The sequence below is a fragment of the Strix aluco genome, chromosome 12 (assembly GCF_031877795.1).
Source record: "Strix aluco isolate bStrAlu1 chromosome 12, bStrAlu1.hap1, whole genome shotgun sequence".
NCBI classification, from domain to species: domain Eukaryota; kingdom Metazoa; phylum Chordata; class Aves; order Strigiformes; family Strigidae; genus Strix; species Strix aluco.
The window spans coordinates 24,545,603-24,570,005 of NC_133942.1; the positions used below are offsets into that span (position 1 = coordinate 24,545,603).

Here is a 24,403-nt window from a genome sequence, read left to right on the forward strand (position 1 = left end):
GACATCGCTGACCAAGACTTAACCTGATGCCAGCTTGACTGGTAACGGTAACACATAAGGAAAAAAATTCATTACTATGTTGGAAGCTAGAAGACCAAAGTAATCAGAGTATCTGAGTAAACAATCAATAGTGAGGAGTACTGTCCATAAAATATTTTCCTTTCAGATCACTGGAGGTTCCACATGAGTTTCAAGTCATCTGTAGATTGTTTGAGATATCTTGAGGGAACGCTACTTATCTTTATCCTGACTGATAATACTATCCCCTAACAGCTATACTCCACAGAGCCATAGCTTGCATGAAACATCTCCATCAGGCAATAAGTGATTCTTCACAGACCCAAACCCCAGCCACACTGTTAACAAATACTGACAGAAGTCTATACTTTCACACATAACATTGTAAGGGGACAGGGGACCTCGAGTCTGATGTAAACTGGACATAATATGTAAGACAGTTGGTCCTTCTCTATGAACTTTGGATGTGGGTAAGCCAAGTATCTTGTGTAGCAAGAAATCCAGGGGTAATGGAAACCAGTACTGGCTCATACTGTTTCTGTGCAGTTCACATATATAAGAATACAGTTTTTAAGCATTTCAGGCATATGTAATTCTTGGATAGCAGCCCAAATCTTTTTAAATGTGTATATGACTCCCAGTGATAGTTTCACTTAAAGCATTCCTGGCAAATGTTTTAGAAAAAAATTCTATTACTGGTCCTATGAAATATTTAAAGGGCCAAGGTCATGTCAAAGATGGTAATATATATCTTTAATATATGCAAGCCTTGCTGGCGTCCAGTGGCGTTTTAAAAATATTCTTTTTTTTGCTATCTAGATAAGAACATTCTTTTGCATTATCCCACTGTGAAGAGATGCTGTAGTATAGCAGATAGAGGTTAGAAAAGCTTATGCATTTAGCATGTTATTAGGAATTCATTACCTGTCCACCAACAGCAAAACTGTGTGTCTGTGTTTATAGATGGCTGTCAACCAGTTTTCCTTCATTATTCTAAGGACAGAGTTTGAAGATTCAGGAGGTCCCTCCTAGTTCCACATCCATACATTGTAAATTCATTACATAGTGCCATCATGGAATTCACTGATGAAATAAAATATGGATTGTGGCTTGCTTCTTTTAGTGGTCCAGTTTAAATTTAAAATTTAAGGAAGGAAGAAGCCTTAAAAGAATAGTGACATTTTATGATTTTAAAGTGAGATTTATGAAGAAAGGCTGCTGCTCTTGGTGCTCTCTCCATTCACACTGTATTTTAGAAGGTACTTTATTATAACATTCCATGTGGTATAATTAATGTTGGCTGTGATACATTTTGCCTCCAAAATACGCTTGTGTTCTGTGCTAAGTCTTAATAGTAATAGCTTATCTTTCCACCAATGAAAAACACAGTGACAAAAGTTATGTTTATACATATCAAACTTTAACAACACAGATAACCACATTTATGTACAAAAATAATATATTCTCATGTTTAACTGCAAAATAAAATTAAATTCCAGTAAAAAAGAAGAAAGCATTAAATATAATTTTATTTTTTCACGGGCATAGAAACCCAAAACATCTGGAATCCAAAGTGCTTTCTTTGAATATGAAATTTTAAGGGTAAATCAATGCAATTCTCCCCTTCTTTCTGTGAAACTGGGATAAGTGCTTGGGGTGACCTGGATGACAACTGATGCAGCTTATTATAACCCAGAGACTTTCTGACTGTGAGTGCAGTGAGTAGAGATTTGTGCTGGCTCAGTCTAGCAGCAGGCCTATTCCTTTACACACACTGCAAAACTTCTATTCAAATTGAAATATGATATGGTTCATGTTTGACTCAAAAGAGGCTTGGGGAAAAAATCCATTGAAAACCGGAGAGAAGGACTCAGTAAAAAAGACTACAGAGAGACATAGTAATGCAGAGTGAGATAAAAGGAAAACAAATTCTATGAAAAGAAGAAATACACTAGGTACAGTCATAAAACCATAGATGTAATTTTGCCACTTGGTTTCAGCAAGCTCTGATTTCCTGCACTATGCAAACGCCCCCATAAAAGCAATGTCAGAGTAAAACAAGGAAGAGATGTATCCCTAACTTCATCTCCTTATACAATAATACTTAACTACGTAACCACATATGCACATCTACAGGAAAATGTGTTAACTGAGCAGGGAACCACTTCAAGTGTATTTGCTTGAAGTAAGTTGATTTGTTTATTGTTATCTAAGGGGGAAAAAAAGGAATTTGAATAGCATAGTTGATAAGATTTTACTAGTGTGTCCAATCTAAAAAACATTTTGAGGATTTCATCTGCATTTATAGTCTACAGCATTTGGAACATCATTTTTGGTATGTCTTCTCCCTGCCTTCCTCCTTCTGTCATTAGACTTTTGTGAATAAATATAAATTGCCACCATTTTTATTTAGTATAAATACTTAGTATTTATTCCCACCTTGTACAAGCCAAAACTCAACAAAGCACTAAGCAATGGGAAATAAGCCCATTTATATCAGCTGTAAAAATGTCCTTTTATCTAGCATCAGTTTTATTAAGGATAGTCACTTAATTTTATAATACAAATGCATTTTCTGCCATAATTGTAAAACAGTAATGTACTTTCTTTTCCTATAAACTGTAGTTCGTGTTATTGTACTTTCAAGAAAATATCTGGTTACACTTACTACTTCTTACTTTTCAATGAATCACTGGCTACAGTGAGTGCCTGTTTATTCTCAATTACAGAATGCTACACTGACCTTAGAAGTGAAATTCAATAATCTTGGAAATCTGCCTTGCATAAATCACAGGCACCTGATTCAGTTTTTCCATTTGCACTATTCTTTTCTTTTGAGGCTTACTTAAACTCCTCCTTACAAAATTGGTTCTTACCAGGAATAAATTTGTATTATGAAAAAGAAAACAGGCCAAGTTCAAACAAGTGTGAAGCTGAAAGCTAGTAGTAATTAAAATGCAGTATCATAATTGCTGCTGTACTGTTACTCTTGGATTAGTGTCTGCATAGTCTATGCCTTAAAAATTATGATGATGGAATAGTAAGGCTGCAAAGTTATGCTTTCCAAAGTTATTAAATCTATTGTGCATATACAGAAGGTGTAAGGTTAATTGCACCGGCATCTTTGACTTTGATCAGCGTGCTGTGATTCTGCCACCATAGCGATACCCTTCAAAGTATTCCTCTGAAAAGTATACTTTCTCAAATAAAAATAGACAAAAGCCAACCTATAATCTTTAAACCAGAAGGAAGCCTGGAATTTCATCAGACCCTCACATGGATTATCACAACAGTTAGGATCCCCGCAGTCCTACAGCAGTCCTCTGGATTACCACCTGGATTAACCTGCTTCCCCAACGGAGCAGAAAGCTCTTATGTCTGATGTGGAATGGCAGCAGAGGAGGAAGAGAGTCAAGCTGTGCTGTCAAGCTGTGCCGCTGGGCCTCAGGTTCTCAGAGAACCTTGAAACTTGGGCAGAGACAGATGTCACACTAGTTATGCTCCTCTCTGGCCTCTTTTCTCCCATGCCACATATCCTTCTCCTCTGTTCCTTTCCTCATTGCCCTGTGCCTTTCCCATCCCCTCTGTCTCCTGGTTTTGCACATCTTTGAGTCCTGACCCTTCCCACCATCTCCTTTCCCTGTGGCCTCTCTTCCTTACCACGGCTCTCTTCTACAGCTCCTTTCCCCAGAGCTGCCACATCTAGTCCTTCATCCTGAACATATTCATACAGCTCCTCAAATCCCACCACCTCTCTGCACTAGCCTCTCTGCTGGCTGTTTACTCTTTTTTTCTCCTTTTACAGTGCCCTTACAAAGTGAGGGAAGCACTGTGAGAGCAGAAGAGAGTCTTCCTGCCTGTGGTTCTGGTGTGACAGTGGCCCCTCAGATGAGCCATTCCAAAGAGCATCCGCACAGCCCACGCACCCTCCAGCCAGCCACGCCAGGTCTCTCTGGGCACTGCTGTGCTGTCTGCACATGCAGGCAGAAGCTCTGAGGACATGACTAATACTCACTGCAGGAGGACTATTTCAAGAACGCTATAACAAACTGGATATACAAGTACAATATTTTGAAGATGCCAAATTCAAGTGTATTTCTCTTGAGATTGCAAAGGGCACACATTTCAAGTCCCCTCTTCAAAGCATGGAGGCACTGCAGCTCATAAAAAAACAGCTGGAAAAATTTACTCTAGATGGCTAAAACAATGTGTTTTCTCCTAATCTTCTTCTTGGAAACAGCTAAGTCCTTTCTGCTGACACTTTCCAAAAATTCAGCCCGAGGCAGACTCTCAGCATGGGAAATTTCAGCATGAACTGTGCGAGTTTGGCAAAGTCATAAGCAACTAAAACAGGGTCTTACAAAAGCAAGCAGTGAAAGGCACTGGCTAGAGGCATTACTGTCAGCAACTGCAGCACTTTCAATGCTTTAAGAGGCAAACTTCAGTTCTAAACTTAAGCCTTGAAGAACAGAAAGAAGGTGGCAAAAATCTAAACAAACCATTTCAGCGTTGTGAGTGAAAAGACTGCCTTTGTCAATCCAAGAACAATATCGTGTCTCTAAACTAGCCCCTAACTTTTTTATATAGAGTGTGTCAGAGAAACTGGTATTGGAACTCATTAGCATCCACTGTAATACTTTGACCTTCTGCAAATGACTGTCGTTATTACTAGTGGTGTGTATTGATACTCTGCTTGGCACAGCGTGACACGCAGGATAGATGGTCTATGCCAGAGCAACTGAAAACAGGGGCTTGGCCAGAAGTTCTCTGGTTTAATCATCCTTATTTTCTTCCTTTTCCTTTTTATCAGTTGGCTAAAAATGTTAGCATTTAATCACATACCAGCATGTTCCCTTTCCCTTTCCAGCCACAAATAATAATAGCCCAATCCACTGGAGTTTTTCCATGACTTTGATGAGAACTGGATCAGATCCAAAATGAAATGATTTGGCAAGGAGCAGAAGACCTTGTAGAAAACGGGGATAGTGGTGAAGGGTTGAAACAGCAATTCTCATAGCAATTAAAAATGGCATGGCCAACTTTTCATATCGAATGATATTTCACAACAGAACTTTTTTCAATTATGTTTCATTAGTATCATCTAGTTAAGAGAACCACTGCAACAAAGCAAGAACAGAAATGTTGTTAATAGTTTATGTTTGTATTACAGTAGTACTCGGATCTTAACTAAGATCAGATGTACATACTGCATTCAGTGAGAGAAAACATGCAGCGCTGACGTTGCTCTTTAATATTTTGTGCCTGCACTGCCCCTTACTTTCTCCACCTTTTCTTTTTATTCCTGAACTTGAAAATTATACAGAAAAGGCTTCACAGTGATCAAAGTGTGATAACTGGCTGTTCCAGCTATATGTGTTGAACGCAGTGCGTCAAAAGTAACTTTGGTAGTTCATCAGGTTCTATATAAGGATTTCTAGAATATCTATCCTAAGTAGGAACTGATCCAAAAATACATAAAATAAACACAAACTGCCACTCACTATGGCTACAATTATCAGCCCTAACCCCCCATACCTCCGTTGCTCATTAATAACAAACCCTGTGTTTGTGGGAATGGCCGATTAACAGCTGTGTTGCACAACAGTTCCTGAAGGCCACTAGATCATTTGAATACCACAATGGGAGCACACGCTCACCATGGGGACATCCAAATGAAGTCCTCATCCCTGACTTGTGTTAGGGAGGATGGGGGGTAAAAGCAGTCTGGAAAAATTGCTTGGTGGACAGTTTGGGTGTGCACCTGTCAGGCTGTGACCATTCTGGCCCTGGGTCAGCGCGAAACTTGCGTTTTCATTGAAATGTGAGAGCTATCCCCTACAGGCTTAAAACTTTCTTTTGTATAGTAATTAATGTAGTACGTTAACAAGCTGAAATATGGCAGAGGGCCAAAACCCTAATACATGCCATACGTTTGATTTTTTTTTTTTTGCCAAACATTTCCAACTTCTCAAAACCACGATTACAATCAAAAACAAGGCAATTCCCTGCACAATCAACCCCCCACCTTGAGCTCATATTTAACATTTCCTGTGTTTTAACCACTCTGAATATCGCTGTCAGCTCTGGAATTTGTTTTGGCTTGTTTTCTAGCACAATCAAAACCTTATGGTTGTGTTCAGCATATAGAGACCAACGCAGGCAACTGAATTGTGTCCTTCAGCAGCTGTTTGGTATTGCTTTTCGGTCAAGAACTCTAATAAGGCATTAACAACAAAAAAGAAGAGGCAGAGACAGTAGATAAAAAATAATGATGTAGCAGAGACTGTTCTGGAAGGCGGATATTTTAAATGCCACCTTATTTTCAGCTCATCACTGAATTTTCAAGCCAGTATCAGATTTGAACAATAAATGTAGGAACTGGTAGAAATGTTGCTCAACGTTTGGTAGAAGCATTCCACTTCCTAAATTTGAAAAAATAAATACTTTCCCAGTGGCAGACAAATATCAAAGTACAAAACACTGGCAAAAGCTTAAACAACACTTGACATATTCTAATCCTACTGACACACAAATATTCTCAGGTGGTAAATAGTGCCAAATGGTACATTGGCATCAACACCTCTCATTTCTAATTATACGCAACCGGATGCATTTTAGAGCTGCCCCAGAACTAAATTTTTAAATTATAGAATTAGTGTAAAATTAATTTGAGGCTATTTACAGTATGGCTAGATTACAGTGCTGCTATAACGTAAAGAAATAATTCAACAGGGATATATAATATTATAAATATTTACCAATCTGTAAATACACCTTAGAGACCATCAGCATACAGAAGATGAGGAATAAACTTTTCCTCAAGAAATATCCTTCTTTAGTTTCTTTTGAGGACACATTTTAGAAATGTAAATTATTTATCCTGAACTAATTACTAAGCTTGGAAGAATACTAATTATTATTCAATTAATGTGACTTTAAATCTAGCATGTAGTATCAGTATCATATCTTGGAAATGTCTTTGCAGGATTGCTTTATTTCCTTGCATGAAAAATATCTTCTCATAAATGCAAATCAAGTAATTAATATTTTAATACAGTGATTCTGTTATTGTTTTTCCAATTGAGGGTGTCAAAATAAGTAATGCTGCAGTTACAAGCATGGATTCTAGGATCCAGAGCCAGCCACTCATGGCCTTTGTGCAACATTCATCACATTTCACCAGATTCACCCAATTAGCAGGATTATCATACGATTCATGGGAAGATTTCAGTACCTTTGGCAGATGGAGATTTCAGTCATATGTTTTATAAAGCTCAGATTCTGCATGAAGTCTTTGCAATGCAGAGCAAGGGGGAAGGAGAACAAGAAAAGGAGGCAGCGAAGCCCAGTGCTTCAAATTTGGTGGTCTTTCTGTAGGATACCTCCTGCCAAGCAAGCCAGGGGCAGCAGAAGAGATACTCAGGTACCAATGCCAAGCTCAGAATAAAGAGATTCTTTCTCAAAACCAGTTCCCTTAAAGCAGCACAAAGATGACACTGTGCAGTCCATCCTGTTCCCAATTGTTAAGGTACTGGACCTCATCAGATCTCAGATTGAGTTATTTCTAATATTAACAAAGAAACAAAGGGTATTTCCACAACATTTGGCCTTTGACTTCATAGCAAATTTAGCAGAATTCTTTGCATTTAGATTATAATTGTAAATTGACTGCAGAAATCACAGAACATGTGGTTGTTTTCATTTGACTTAATCTGCTAAAGTTGATACCAAGGATTTTGTCAGGAACTGGTGGTGTACAGGGAATGGGAGAAATTAAGAGGATAATTCCTTTAGCCTAAAATGCTGTCATAACCTCATAGTTGTGATAATTCTTAAAATTGTAATTTTGAAGTAAATGATCGCAGTGAATCAAAAGCCAAAATAACAATAGCTTTAAATGCTAGCATGGCTGAAGTCATTCTGTGCTGAGGGAAGAATGAAATGTTGGTTATTAGTGTTTGTAAAGCAGTGGTATTTCCACACCGGAGACACCAGCAATGAATAAGCAGCACTAATAAGCACTTTAAGGGCGTCTGGAAGCAAGCGTAGGAATAATACTGCTTTAGCCTCATCAAAAGAAAACTGAAATAGAATAAACAGGCCAGTATGTACAATAACACTGTCAGGGACAATACAGGGATTAGTTTTGTGCAGATCAAGTGCTAGTCCTATGGGTCTATGCGATTCCACGCACGACTGTTTTTTTGTGTACTTATGTTTCAGCATGTTTGGAGATCTTAGACACGACTACAGTGCAAAATGCAAAGTCTTAGCCCTAAGTCAGTAACTACGAGTAAGGTGAGACCTGACTGGAGGAGTTGGTAGAAATATGCAGAGACCTGCAAGTGGTAGCTGCTCTAACACAGTTGTGTGTAGGAGACTGGAAACAACTGGTAATAAATCCATACTTTCCTTTCTCTACAGTATGTGCTTGATCACTTCTGCTACCAGCAGAATCACTGCAGTGTCACTACATTTCAGTGGGCTCAGAATCAACCCTGTGAATAGCAGTAAGTGCAAGTTACGATGGAGGAAAAAGTAGGTTAAAGAATATGCTGCATGATAAAATAACACATGAATCAGATCTAGCTGAAAAATGCCTCTTTTGTCTAAACCCATTGTTTCAAAGACTGAGAACACAATGAAATGATAGTAACAGCTCTTGGACTGCAAATAACATTTTGTATCTTTGATAATGACACATAAAGTAAAAAACACTGCCTTTGATTTTCTTGAAATATCTGCTTTCCCTTAAGCAGATCTCATTGAAATAATGGCAAATTCATTAGACGGCCAGAAATGGACCCAGACATAGTAAGTTCCTTCTTGAACGAAGGAGTGGCCTGAGGTAGGCGTTTTTATCCACTGTATATAAACAAGGAAAAGGAGATAATGGTGCTAAAGGGACATTGTTTGCTTAAAAATATGACTGTTCCTGCCCTAAGGTTATCCTACCAATGTTTGAATGATTAGAATTAGGTTTTCCTGTTTTTCCCTTTTGTTCCTGTAGCTGTAGGACAAGGGGAAGCAGAGAAACTGTCTGCATGAATAGCATTGCCAGATGCCCTAGTAAACAAGTGGAAAAATACTTATTTTTTTGTAAGCGTATTCCCTGAGCTATTACTTACAGCAGTTGTAGCAATACTTACTTATAAAAGCATTTATATATTTCCTCCTAAACACCTCCCCCACTACAGTACCCTTGCATGGGCCTAATGCTTAACATGGGAATAGTCCCAGTGAGGTTAGTGAGGCCACCTTAGCCCATCCTTGACTGCAAATAGAGGTATTTGCTGATCTGGGAGCTGCTGATTGAGCCCATTGCTGGACTGGCATTTGTGTGTTCCCATACCCACCAATAGGACTGATTAAATCTGCCAGTATAACTCCAGGGTAGCAAGACAGACCACTATGCAGCAGATAAAACCACCACTTCATCTCCTGCTACAACAGCTCTAGATCTGACTCCTGAGATTCACTCTGCACAGTAACAGCCTCCACCTCTTCTGTCCCAGCGTATTTCACAAAAAGGCCAGGCAGCAGTGGATGCCTGTGCCCAGGCAGTCCATTACTCAACACCGACATGAAGATGGACAGTACCTTTCTTTTCCCCTGTAAATGGTACAAAGTCTTCTCTGTCTTTGTGCTCAAGCGCTTGCTTCTCCAAGTACGAGAGCAGGCGTTCTCTGTCGAAAGGGCCTGTGGCAGGTTTAGTGGTCTGGTCCTTTTGCCGAAATCCTGCTGGAAGCAAGGCATTCTGTGAAAGAGAGGGAGGCGTGTAACAGAGATGAAGCAATTTCATATAGTGTTCCAAACTTCATTTCCATGTTGTTTTTTAAGTGAAATCATTCTTTGCGTGTTACTTCACATAATGCTCTTTGGTGACAGCAGTAACACACGTTACCTAAGTGTAACCATTAAAACCAGTATATCTTTCAGGCTTCTTGATTGTACCACCCATCAATATTTTTATGAACCATATTTACAATCACAGCACCAAAGAACTAAGCAAGATCAGAACCCTTTGTGTTACACATATTGTAACCACAGAGTTTGGAGTCCAGGTAAATAGACCAGGATAAGTTTTCTACACATTTTCTTCATTTACTCTTTTCTCTCCCCATTTTTCTCTCTCTCTCTTCATTTTTTCAAAAATTCCTTTCATTCTAATGCAGATGTCTCTAGGACTTCAGAAATGAATGGCACGCACAGAAAGTAATTGGTGAATGATGTGGACTTCAGCTATTCAGACTATGCGGGAAGCAAGCAGATGAAGCCCCACTTTAAACATGTAGCTGTGTGACCATGTGATTGCATCTGCATCCCATAATATAGGAAGATGGATAAGGCTCCCACATTTCAGTCCAGGAAATCCCAGAGAGGAATACAAGTACATGGAGTTTGGAGTGCATGTGCAGTAAAGCCAACATGTTGAAGATGCCCCAGAGTACTGCAGAAACACTTCACCGTTGGCCAGAACACACACAGTAAATCTGATCCATGGCAAGTATCCAGTGAATTCTGAACACATCCAGTGAACTCAAGTCACTAGACACCTTATCTGTGCGTGCACAAATGTGCCCAGAGCGCTACAAATTTACTGCACGTATTTAGCCTGGCTACATATGCCCCATGGCCTGTTTTGGTGGGGTTTTTAATGTTCTGTGCCTCCATTTGAGATGCCAGATACTTGAAAATGCACTGTAGAAGTGGTAGTAGTGACAGAAGTGGCAACATGGAGGGAGAGAACAGTAAAGCCCACCTTTAATTTCCAGGTAAATTTGTGCTATTAAACTAGAAGCTATAAATCTATTGTGCTTTTTCAAATTTGCCTCCAGAGTGAATGGATTTTATCTGCCAGTTTATCAGCCAGTTTTTCAAATTCCTTCATCAGTTTGGAAGGTTTTGGGGTAGGTACAGTCAGAATTCTCATCCAGCATCTTGTGACTGTAACCTTGTTATTGTAGGACCAAATGGTTCCCAGGACAGATATCTTTAAATTCTTTGTGAGAGTGTCTTCTAACATCCAAATTATCCTTGCTCTCTAGAAGATGACAGTTGTGTAGCTGAATCTTATTTTTCTTAATCGTGCCTAAATATATTCTCTTCAGCTAAAAATATCTGTGCTGAATGACATAGTCAACAGATCTCAGAAGTTCAGAAGATCTGATCTTTACAAACACACGTTATGTTTGTTTGTTTATTGCTGTGCTCAGAAATAGCAGCCATAAAAAGCTTCTCATCGTGCTGCAGCGTACAAACACGGTTAAAGATTCAGATTGCAGACAAGCTCATGTCTAAATAGACAAGGGACGGAGAAAGGGCACGGTACAAAAGCCAGGAGCACATCACAGCAGGAATAAACCCAAAATGCCCCTAGCTGAGCTGCTCATACTTTGGGATACACTGCCTCTACTGTAACAGACAAATATAAAACGCTGCAGTATGGGGTATTTATAATAGGCAGCTTTTGAACTCTGATCCCCCTGGCCCCCATCACTAACCTCAGGATCAAGGTCATCAAGAACATGCTCTAGCTGTTTCAGTTCATCCTCTGAGAGTTTGCTGAGTATTTCATCTTCATTGATATTCTTATATTTCTCCAACTCTTTTCGGAAGGGCAGAGACATGGCTCCTGCTGCACTGCTCCACTGTCAAGATTTCAACCATCCAGGAATACTGAGCTTCTTGCGGCTTCACTCGCTGTTAACAATAAAGCATTATGAGTTTCTCCATTGAGCTGATATAGTCCTAAAAAGCCGGCATTTCATTGCTGCTAATGAAAACAAAGCAGCAAGATGTCCTGGCTGAGCTGAGGGGGTGTGGGAAGTGCTGGGGCTGCCTGTGCAGCAGTAGCCAAGGAATAGCAAGGAGGGGTACTATACACTCGGGAACCTCATGGGTGCAGTGTCAAAGTGAAGCTTTGAAAAATAGATAAGAAAAAACATTGTGAATTTGTCCTTTTCCATAGAGATAAATCTGGCTTATTTAATTTGCTTAGAAACAGCAGTACCTGCTTGTTCTTTTGGCTAAAGGCGGAAGAAAGTGGTAGAGTCAAAGAAAACAGTCCAACACTGACAAACAAGAAACAAAATGTTATGCCTTGAGGTATTCTATCTTATCCCAGCTTTGCTGATGGCTGAAAGTTTACCCACATCATCTTGGCTGGCTTTTTGGTACATTCTGGTTATCTAAGCAGCTTTAAAGTATGCTGGTTGGTAGTCTTACTTCAAAATGTCTGGCTACAAATGATAGCACTTATCATCAAAAGAATTCTTGCAGTGAGGATATGCTACAGCTCCAAAGATCATCTATGAATTAGTCTGCTGCATGAAGCACCTGCAAGCATTCTACACACGGTGATGAAAAAAAATATGGACTTAGTATTTCACAAACTCTTTAAGTTTTAAAACTTGAATGTGGTTCCTTGCTAGATGATCCCAACTGATCTGTAACAAGAAAGTGTAATATGCATGGCCACAATAGTAATTGTCATATAATTTGTCAGATAATGAAGGACTTTCTGTGTTTACTTGCTTTTTTTCCCTGTCCAGAACCAATTCTAGAGTCAGGATCTGCCTGTAAATGGATGGACTGAAAGAGAATTAATCTATGATCAGAAACAGCATTAGCTGGGGACTTTAATTGTCCTCCAGGCCCTCCAGGTCTGCCCTGTTTCCCACAGCAGCACCAGAGCTCTCTGAATTACACAGCTAGCTGTGCAGTTTTACAGCTGAGTTTTTGCATTCACAAATTTCAGAGTTATGGTTGATATGGAAACAAGCCAACTGGCACCTACATCTGGCTTATGTATCAACCCAAACTCTGATTTCCTTTGGCCAGGTCCTTAGTTGTCATAAGCTAACAAAATCCATGTGGGTTCTGTTGCTCTTCATATCAGCTGAAAGCCTGATCTTTATTTTTCTTTTATTCAAAATCCAAATGAAAATGTTGCATTTACTTAGAGTTTCACTATTAAAATACTACGTATTAAAACATATCTCATTTTTCTATTCATCAAAGAGACTAGAAATCAGCAACTTCTAGAAAGGGAAGAGAATAATTAGTAGAATAACAAATTTGAAAAATCTGAAATTCTATGAATACTGCAAGGCATGATAAGCCTTGACTTGAAACACTTAAACATCCTATTCCAAGAAAAAGCATTATTTCCCCTATAAACGCTCTTTTTTTTCCTTATTACTGCTCTAGTTGTTCTCCCTGCTTTCATAGCACAATATCATTGTCAAGCCATTCCAAATGTCATGGTAGAATTCAACTGTTCTTTAAATTGTGAGTTTCTTTCAGGGAGTTAGTCAGCATCTGACGTTTCACAAGGTTACAGCAGTTGTGAAAAATTCTTATCTAATCAAAATTCTATCGTATACAATGTGTGTGAGAGAGATTTTGGCAAAAAAAACTCCAAAAGAGCTAAAGTTTTTGTGTACTTGGTGCTTAAAGAGAACACTAGTTCTACAGACATTTAATTGATACAATCTGTTACCAAAACTGCTTGTTAAATAACGAAAGCATTCTATTTAAAAGTGATAAGTATATTTGTTTAAACTTCAAAACCAAATTCAGCTGCAGTACATTTCTGTAATAAGGCATCAGGCGCCTTCTCTAAGTTTCTTTGCATAAACTCATTATAAACATAACATTTCAGCTAGCAGTCATTAATTGGGCTGAAAAATTTCTTTGAGGGGATTAGAGCTTTTTAAAACTCTACTTAACAGTTTAAATGGTTATTTTGTTAGAGTTTAATTGCATCTTTGGAAAAGACAGAAATGTAATTCCAAAGTTAGGTTAATTAAATATTGTTGGAAAAGTAACTAGTAACAGTACATAACAGTTTCCCTGGCTGAGGCTCAGCACTTCTGTTTTGCAGGATGCCTGGTACCAGTACCTCTTCCTCGGTCGCATGGTACTGTGTGATTCCCACCAGGTTTTACTGGCAGCAGTAAGACCATGTATGTAACAGCTTTTGTGAAAAGGTTTGCAAAGTTGAATCCGGGTGCTAATGGGCAATTACTGCAGAGTATGATTTGTGTGTACCAGACATTTCTGATATCTTCATGAATTAGCCATAAAGGGAAGATGTGCCAGGAGACACTTTTCAACAGGTGACACTTTTCAATAGTGTACCGGTTTCCTTTTAATTATCAGGAAGAGATTTGACCATGCACAACAGGGATACCCAAAGAGAAATATAAACCCAGATATTAAAGATGTATCAGTCTAAGTTCTCTCGTGGCATAAAGCACTATGTTGGATAACCCTTGTTAGATTAGTGGTGCATGGAAGAGCTTGAAATCGTGCTTTTCTTTCACACATACATTTGCAACAGAAATTCCCTCGACATTTTCCCTTTCACAACTGAATCCTACTCTTCTGTGACTGAACAAAAGCAGAAGACACCACTTAGAGAATTTCTTTGTCCACAATCCCTGTTAGTAGTAAAGCTTTTCTGGAGCTTGCACCCTGCTGTACAGGCTACAGAAAGCTCTGTTGAAATGCCTATCGTTCGTGTCCTGGCTTTATGCTCTCTATTGACCTTTCACCACAATCACATTATTGGAAACCAGGGGAACGAGATAAATCTAACAGTTCAGCATCATTCAGTCTGGGAAGGAAATGCTGAAGTCTTGAGTTCACATACTCTGGAAATTGCTGTCTGATGTGATGATTACAATCTCCACCTTCCTAATTGGCTATTATACTGTTAATTTTGTGTATGTAAACAGGGCCATATGCTGTCTGTGCTGCTTCTTATTGTGGTTTGACTTTTCTGAGTGTGCACATACTGTTTACTTTTTACATATCTACTGGATTTTCTTTGTTATGATTACTGTATGAAAACTTTAATCAGTTAAAAAAGCAATCACAACTAACCAACAGTGCCTAGCTACTGTTATTTTGAGCGTACAAAAGAAGATCAGGTGTCACACAGTAGAAAGGAGGTGTTCAATCTAACTGCAGACGTTGAATGTTGCACTACATTAGGGACACCGAGGGAAGCAGAATGAATGGATAAGACTATGGAGTTTCCCTTCAAACTTACTAGGAAGAGTGATTGAGGAGAGTAAGGAATGGAGGAGCACAAATCCCATTATTTTTTTCCCATTTAGTTTCAATATGGACCATCACAGTTTACCATGGGCTCAAATACCCACCGTTACGCAGCAAAGCACGCTGTGAGGTGCCCAACAGGTAAGCTCTGTGCTGATTCAGGACAGTGCAGAACTGTAAGAGGCAGCATTTCTGCTAACCGTGTGCTACTTTTAAATCTTTGTGGAGCATGGATGTTTTGCAGTGAGCTTCAAAGACTCTGTTGCTGTATTTTTATCTTTGATTCCTTCTAAAGAAAGAAATACCTATTTCTGTTTTATTTGGGGCAGCTTTTTCACCCATGCCTGTCAACATCAGGATTCAAAACATGTTTTCAAAGACAAAAAGGGTATCGCTAGTCAGCTTGCATAAAATCATTATTTCTCTATGTAGTGAACACCCGCTGTGATGTAACGCCTCTATACTTTGCTGTGTTCCATAAGTACTTTTTGGTTATAATCCTTATACACTACTGAAAGGGTTTTCTATAGTAGCTAGGCTATAGTTTCTGCTGACACCATAATACTGTCATAATTTTCTACTGCTGATACAGATGTTTCTTTCTGAGATGGAATCAGTCCTCTGCTGAATTAACGTTAGATGTCAGAGAGGTCCCACTCACATTTGCTTGGATCCCTTGAGAGGCGTTGGAAGAACCTGAACTATAGAACCTTCTATGGACCAGCAGCTGCAAAGGCACATCAGATCGCTCATGCTGTCTAAAACACAGGCTGTACACCTAGAAAAATATAACGTCTCTGGGGTCCTGTAGAGATGAGAATACTGTGAAACAGATGATCTGAATTTCTACCTTTTGATAGTGTGTACGAGCTAAGAATGAAGCTGCATGGCAATGTGCTTTTATGATGTAAAAAGAGATGTGCTGAATGGGAAATAATCCAATAGAGTTCTTTGCATTTTTATAGAAAAAAAAAATCTTTTTTTATAACCAGATTTGAGAAATTGTTCTCACTTTTCCAGATCATGGCAACTGATGTTTAGAAAGGAAATTCTGGTGCATGATCTATTTTAAACTATCTCTGTATCCACAGTGGTGGATATTTGTATTTTGAAAAGCAGTTGTGAAACTGATCTGTAAATGTGGAAAAATTCTCCCCTTTCTTTAAATAGTCTCAAGTAGCTAAACATGAAAATAAGAAACAGGTGGAATAAATTTCAAGTTAAATTGATACTGGACCAAATAAATAGGATTGGGGCCATTCTGATTAAGAGCAGTGTTTGTGCAACACAAGCAGATGCTCAGTAGAAGGAGGTGACTGTCCCACACTGTCCAGGCAATGGAGTGGTCCCACCAATGCACTTAATCCAATGCCAGACAGGGGACCTCTCTGCTGCCAAGGAACTGCTACGAAAAATAAGGCCGGGCTGTTGAGAACTTAGACTTAAAAAAAAAAAAAAAAAAAAAAAAAAGATATAAATACTCCATTATTTGACATATAAATAAGGTTCCTTTTTTATTTTCATACTTCAAAGAAGACAAATATGTACTTTTTAACCATGAACATATGGGAGATGTATACTCAGAGATCATGTTTTGTGGTACAAAATTTCTTCTTGGCTTTGAACTAGGAGGTTCAGAAATCTCAGAAAACCTAGAAAGGATGCATTAGGGCCACCACAGCACAGGAGTATGACAGGAACATACAGCAAAGCATTGTGAAACTGATACTTTTGTGTATATGATGAAAATGGTATTAGCTACAGGTCCTGATGTAGATAGAGACAGTAGACACATGAGTAGAAAATGGAAGAGAGATCTGTAGAAAAGGATTTGGTCTTCTAGAACCACCCCACTTCTCTGCCTGTTTCCCTGAAAAAGCTGAAGAACTCATGACATAAGGAGCACTGAACTGCTCCAGTTTAGTCACCTTTTCTAACCCTTTCCATCCAGGACACAGCATGATCACTTGGTGGAACAAAGCGAATAACCTGTTCAAAGGTTTGTACAACCAGGTCCTTTGTGAGGGTGGCTCTGGGGCTGGCAGGGGAGATGCTCAGCTGCACATGGCACTGAGCTCAGGGCTGGCTCTGGGCAAGTAATGACGTGGCCAAACCTCTTCTATTCCCAGCCCAGTTTGTCATTCTTTGTCATACTGTAGCAAAGAATCCCTACAAATCCCTGTATATTTAAAACACTGTTTTTCTCCGAGGCTAACGTAGGGTTATTTCACGTTCTGTTCCAAGCAACTGGTTTAGTCCCATATAGAGACTAATAAACAATTATGTTGTGCTAATATTAGACTAGGCCTGAACCTTTAGGATAATAATTCAGTGATCAGAAACTGCGCTTCATAACTGGATGAGCCTTTCTGAACCTTGGTAATGCTTGTGCCACTCTGTAGTTTACATCACAGCTGGCTTCTTTACCGAGGGATTGACAACTCCTATGCAAATAAAATGCGAGACATCAATTCACTTTAATGGAGTTCTATCATGCCCTTTATAAGAAAATAACCATCGTGTATATTGCAAAATTATCCATATGAATGTACTGTTATTTATAGAAGATATAAAGGGATGTACTCCTTTTGATTCAGATAACGTGAAAGGTTTTTCACTGGTGATGAAACATTAATGCTTCTCGCACTGGTGCACTATAAAGCTAAAAAATAACTAATTTCTGATTGTTTCTAAAGTAACATTAGTGGTATTATTCATAATCATTTAAAACATGAAACTAAGTCCTGGGAAGGAAGTAGATTTCTTTACAGTGCCTGATGAATTTATAACCTGTTTCTGGGTATCGTCATATTTTTAGATCGTAACCACTAGAATTGTTTCCACACAAAAATTATCACTAATTATACAGTGACCATATGATGATTTAAGCCAGTCTTACCTTAAAAAAGCAACCTTTAAATCACTCACTTCCTACCTACAGGAGAGGACGACAGAACATACCTCAGTGTTACAGATATTAGTGGGATTGTGTATGATGCTCTGACACTCCAGTGATGCGTCAAGTATGGGAAACAGGAGAGACCAGGGAGACCTGTCTGTCTGTCATGTCCCCTGCAGGGAGAGACTCCCCCTTGCTTTTAGAGGGTAAAGTTTAGTTACAAAATAACGAAGCAACCATCTTCTATTTCTGCTCATTGCAACTGGTAACTTTGTGGAACTAGAAGGTAGGCTTCTTCCATCTTTAGAACTTAAGTGATTATTTGAAAGTCCATGGAAGGTTAATTAGCATTTCTAAAATGAAAACATAACATAGTTACTGTCTAAAACTGAGGGCGGTGTGAAGTGCTAGGCTGAACGTCCTGGAGAGCAGAGTCTTTTTATACAGACAAGATGGAATATGAAATGGCAGCTCCACCCACAATTGGTCATCTGTAAGCTCCCACTCCGACGTGAACAGAAACACCCTGGTGTTGAGCTGTACCTGTGGTCCCTCAGATAACACTTAATATCACAACTGACTGGAACCATCAGTAATGATGCTGATCAGTGGTATAAGTGACTGTATAAGTGCCCATTTGACAGCAACTGGAAGAAAACGGACTCATTATTTTCTGTGGGCACCAAATGACATTTTAACCTCTTCCAATAACTACTAGACTCTGCAGGTTTGATTCTGCAGTAGATAGGTGCTAATTTACCTCAGAACAAGAGGCTGTACCTCCCCTGGTGAGCACCACCCCGGAGCATACATGCCCCCTGTCTTGTGACACAGCAGCCCATGGCTCTGTGGTTCCCAGATGAACATGGATGAATCAGTTCCTGTATCGTGCACATTACAGTAATAGCTGTGACATTTATAAGATGGTGTTTTCATCCAGTTCAGTATCCCAGATTCTGTGTTGTGTGAAGAACTGTAGTTCTTGTCACCATCAATGCAAAACAAAGCATATGTTGGGGTATGAATTATCTGGGACTTTGTAAAAAGGCATCCTTAGGAAGCCAAAGGCCAGGTTCTGGTATCCTCACTGATTGATCACATTTCCACAGAACCAGCTGTTGTGGTGCCTTAAACACCATCGGCCACACAAAAGCCTCCCCGCTTCACTGTCCTGTCAGAGGAAAGAATGCCTTGTCTGAAGTCAAATGGAAAGTCTGTGGCAAAACAAGGAATTGAATCATCTTTCAAGTATCAAGCGTTGGACGGCTTTTCCTTTGGCTACGCGTTCATTCTTCCATGAACAGCCTCGTTCATTTAAGTGGCTCTTTTAAACGAACAATATACACCAAGTGAAAACACAGCAGAGAGAGAACCAAAGGCTGAGTTATGAACATGTACTACTGACTGCACAACTATGATCTTTAATAATGATCACTGTTAGATAACTTCTAAAAAAACCTCCTTTTGCATCTTTCCTACACTGTTTTTTCTCCTTATAACGTACAGCCATCATAACTAACTACCTACATTTTTTTGCTTCTTAGCTGTAAACCAAAGCCAGAAACCATCCATGATGTGCACATCCTGATAGCTAAAACAATAGATAGAAGAAGGAATTGTACCTGGAAATAGACTTTTTATTTTTACAACAAAACAGATCAGACCAGCCCTGGAAAAGAGAACACTGGTATTTGTTTTTCACATGTTGGAAACATCAATAGGAAAAAAGGATACTGGGTAACATTAACAAAAGCATTGTTCCACCTGTGCTGCCAACAGATAGCAAATGGCATGCTACCTTTTTGTCACTGCTGTTCTCAGATTTCCCTATTTTGGAATGGCAGCTGGACCTTCAGACCCACCTGTTTCTTGAAATAATCTTAATAAAGAAGGACTTAAAAAATAAGTTTACAGATTTCTGTGGCACCAAATAATGATGATGAAACTCCACTGTTAAACAGAAGCCACCTCTGCACTTGTGGGCTACGGTCAGTAAAGAGAACAGATGCATTCACCCTGGTGTTAACCTACCATGTGCAAATACACGTGGCTGCAGGATGCTACCTGGTGCCTCTCAATGCAAAACCCTGCACAGCTACCACAGCCTCGGTCACAGGAAGACATCAAACTATGAGATTCAATAACTTAGGAATGCTATAAAAAAACCCTAGAGCAGATTAATAACAGCAGAAATGCATAAACATTGCTTACCAGAAGTTGTAAAATACTGGAAATAATAATTTGGGGAAGGAAGAAAAGTTATGCAATGAGAGCTCAAAGAGCACCATTTTGAACAGAATTATTTAGATTGTCAAGATGAGAGAGGCTACTGGCTAAATTCAGACAAATCCAGCTAAGCTAGACTAATGGGAGAAAAGATACATATGGAACTTAGGTTGGCATAGTCACTAAAATTACTGATATAACCTTCTTCATTTTTTACATAGTGGTAAAAATTTAAATATATTGTGGAAGCCAGTTAAGAGCTGCTCAGCATAGAGCACCACGGCAAAGGCACAGTCTACTAGATGGCAAATGAATGCAGAATAACACAGAAAAAATCATAATATTGTCGGTATAATTTAGTGAGACACCTCCATACATCCCTGAGTTTGAGTTCATTTTTCTAATAATTGTATCCTTTGCAAGAAATTAGAGGATGCAATGCCTGCAGTATTAGGCCAAATGGTCCCAGGTGTTTCCTTCCCATTACATGTTCCTGTCTCTGAAAGTGGAGGGCAGAGCAGAGGAAGTTCAAGGACAATTTATGAGAATAATCAGTTAAAGAAAAGCTTTCATATGCTAAGAAATTGAAAGACTGCACCTATGTACTACAAATACAGAACTTGATAACTTACTGAAGACTTCCTCTACTAGACGTTTTCAGAAGCATAGATCTACACAGTGTATCATTCATGGTATAAAAATATTATCAATTCTTCTAATTAATTTTAAATTTATATTTGATATTGATACATTTTTGAATTTGTTTCATCATTATTGATGTTACAGTGTTTTTTTCATGAATTTGTTACTCCTAAGCTCAAGGTGGTCACATAAATCTAACCAGTTTTCATTTATTTTGCAGTGTTACAGTCCTCAGATTTCTCTACACGTTTCTCATTGATCGACTGTGGATTTTTATTCCCCAAAGCTTCCATTAAAGCAAACCCCCTTGAATTAGCAGAGGGCCACCCTGATAATTTTGTAATCAGAAGATGACAAAATAAAGCACGTGTGATACCCTAACGCCAACGTGCAGGTTTTGAGGACACGTTTTGCTCATCGAGAGCTTGGAAATGTTACTGGATGTTACTAAATCCGCATCCTGTTCCTGAACCTGTCACTGGTACATTTATTCCGACCTGCTCCACGGCAGCGCAGCGTAACCACCCTCCATCAGCCCTGCTGTGTTTCTGACATACAAAAGGCGTGGGATCTCCAAGGAGAGACGGCTCAGCTTCATTTACAAAAACACCTTCCTCTCGTATTTTATGAAATTGCTTCATCTAATTGCTGTCATTTAACGGCTGACATAAAGGATGCTAGCCCATGGAAATAAATACCTACGCCCTCCCTTGCAAAACGCGCTATTAAAACCACAAAGGCAGAGAGGGGAGAGGCGCTCCGCGCCCCGCGGGAGCCCCGGACGAGCCCCGCCGGTCCCCGCACGCTGTCGGGGACAGCTGCGCGCTCCCTTGCCCGGCCGCCGCGGGGATGGACGCCCCGCGCTCCGCACCGGGGATGCGCCGCCCGCCCCGCTCCGCTCCGCCCCGCCCCGCCGTGCGCGGAGCCCCGCGGAGCCGCCGCCCGCCCGGGGCCCGCGGGCGATGTCCCGGCGGCCCGCCCGGCCCCGGCCCGCCGCCTTACCCCGCCGCGGAGCCGGCCCTCGCTGCCTGCGCGCCCCTCCGCTCCCGAGCCCAGCGCCGCCTGCGCGCCCCTCCGCGCCCCGAGCCCGGCGGCGGCAGGTGGGTGCCCGGCGCGGCGGCTGCGCACCGCGGCCCCTGCCCTGCTGGGCACGCTGGGACTCGTAGTCCGGCAGCCGCCGGAGCCGCCGCGGGCTCCGCGGGCACCGGCAGCCGCAGCCAGCGCCCAGCGCCCCCCCCCAGCACCAGCTCCAGCTGCAGCAGCAGCATCCCTCCGCCCTCACCTGGCCTGGGCACCCCCTGGCCCCCCTGTCCTCCCTCCCCCCTTTCCATCCCGCTGCCCCGAGCCTGCAGGTGAAATCCCACCGCCCCCGCCCCAGCCGCGTTTGTCCCCCCCGGGCCCTTGGCTCGGCATGACGCAGCCTCAGCCTTACCCCTCCCCTGTGTAGCCCCTCTCTGTGTGAACCCCGAAAACAGGCAGCGCTGGGGCTTGGAAACTCCGCCAGCTGCAGCCGTCGCCCCTGCCCTGTGCACGCCTCTAAGCAGCTGCGCAGGCACCCGCTGCGCGGGGGCGCAGGGCCGCGGCGGGCAGCGCTGGGCGCAGATGGTGGCGGCCGCCCCCGACGAGCGGCGTTTGCACATCCCCCTGCTCCAAGACCCGTCCCGTCGGGGCGGAGGGTGCTGGTCCCTGAGACCATTTTGATGTTTTTCCTCTCGTCTTCTACTTAGTTTTGACAATTCAATTTATATTTGTGCTTTTATTCTATACTACAGTTAACCGTTGGTTGAAATTGTACATAACACGGAATACGATTTGAATGTGCCCCTGTAATCAAGTATGTCCATAATTTAATTCATCAGATTGCCTTCACTGGGCAGGTACTTGTTTTAGCTGAACTGAGTCCCCTGGTTCTGAGCACCAAGTGATGAGTCACTAGCAGCAGAAAAGCTATTCCCGTGATTAAAATGTCTTTAAGTTTCATGATGTGTTGGCAGGAAAACAAGGCATTGCCTTGTTAAGAAGCAGATGCTGCACCAGAGATGAATTTTCCTATGGAAAAAAAAAAAGTACGACTAGGAAATACAATGCCTTCGGCTTCACTCCATACCCTGACAAACACCTCAGGCATCTCTAGCAAGACTTACAGCAGAAAACTCAGGCCAGTATCAGGGACTGAAGGGTTACCTCGGGCATTTTGCCACTGCTGCTCAGGAAAACACCTGTATCCACAATAATGTGCAGAATGCACAAAGATGCTCCAAAGCTGCAGTTATCTGCTTGTAACCTCCTTCCCTCAAACCTCGGATACTCAACCGTAAGTTAACAAAGCTTTTGCCAAACATCCAAAATGCTATCAGATCAACAGAAATGGAGAAGAAACAGATGTGTTTATTCCACTGTCTTCCCCCCTCTCTCTCTCTGCCTTGAAGCATTCAGGGAAAACAGGGTTTGTATCTGTGGTTTTGCTTGTTCACTACCAGAACTGTCAGGGGAGCTGAACTGAATTGCTTTGAAATCTGCTGCTCGGCATCTTGGTGGCTCAGGCTGAAGATGAATCTGTTGGTTCGGGGTTGGGGTTGAAGCTTCACTGCAAACAGGGCTGATTCAGATGTGAGACAGAGAAATGTGGATTTAATACTTAGCATGGATTAAACCCTCTTTTGGTGTTTTAATCTTGGTCTGTAGGATCAGGGGTGGAATGAGTTACTCGAATTATTATACAAATACTGGGAAAGGGAAATGTACAACATCAACAAAGAGAGAGAGAAATTCAAGGTTGGGATGTTTGTTTTTTGATAAACTTCTGCAAGCTTTTCACTCAGACTTTCCTGTAATGCCTTAAAATGTATTTGTTAAGTTGAAACTCTTTCTCAGTTGGTATGAATGGGAAGAACCCCTCCCATGCTGACTGCCATTTGCAGTTGCCTGTATCTCCTGACAGTCACTTCATACTAGTTTCTGTTACAAACGTAACAATCTAAGACCTCTGCAGGGAGTGCAGAGTTTGGCTACAGTCAAGCTTCTTCTCTTCTTTGGCTGTGGTTTCATGTTTCTTTCTTCCTTTTACCTCATGCATAGAATTTGCAATCAAAAAATAGAAACATGATCAGTCTTTGTCTAAGAAAAGATACAGGTCACCTGTATTCATGAGACAGACAGACAAAAATACACATGATAAATAATATTAAATGCAGATGTACAGAAGAGTATATCCACATTTAAGGAGTAACATTCTACTTAAATCACAGCCCACAAAGTAAACCGTATCAGACTTCAATCTTGTGTACAGAGTGTGTGTTCTAAACAATTTTTCATTCTTCCCAAACTGCAAAATTGAAAGACAAAAGTATACAATGCAATTCACAAATCTAAGATGTATCCGTTGCGTGGGATATGCCTGCTACGATGCATTTACATCAAATGACTGTGATTACCTGGACTGACTGTATTTCCAATGTATAGGGAGGACTTCACACCCTGAAAGCACTTCTAAAAGTGCAGGGAAGGCTCCAAAATAGTCCTTTTTCTCTGCTAGGAATCTTGCGTAAC

At 40.7% G+C, this 24,403-nt stretch overlaps 1 protein-coding gene across 2 annotated transcripts in view; it reads right to left on the reverse strand.

Moving 5' to 3' along the window:
• The window catches only part of LOC141928781 (tropomodulin-2), a 36,689-nt gene extending 14,333 nt beyond the window's left edge, over nucleotides 1-22,356 (reverse strand). The window contains exons 1-3 of one of the 2 annotated variants that reach the window (XM_074837480.1): nucleotides 22,287-22,356; nucleotides 11,523-11,721; nucleotides 9,619-9,775 (exon numbers count right to left, since the gene is read on the reverse strand). In XM_074837480.1, the coding sequence (XP_074693581.1) occupies nucleotides 9,619-9,775; nucleotides 11,523-11,648 (283 nt within the window). In that variant the 5' untranslated portion in view covers nucleotides 11,649-11,721; nucleotides 22,287-22,356. Of the gene's footprint in view, nucleotides 1-9,618; nucleotides 9,776-11,522; nucleotides 11,722-21,856; nucleotides 21,984-22,286 lie in introns of those variants that run through there. The other variant, XM_074837478.1, reaches the window with a different exon arrangement.
• Between the last annotated feature and the right edge of the window lie 2,047 nt (nucleotides 22,357-24,403).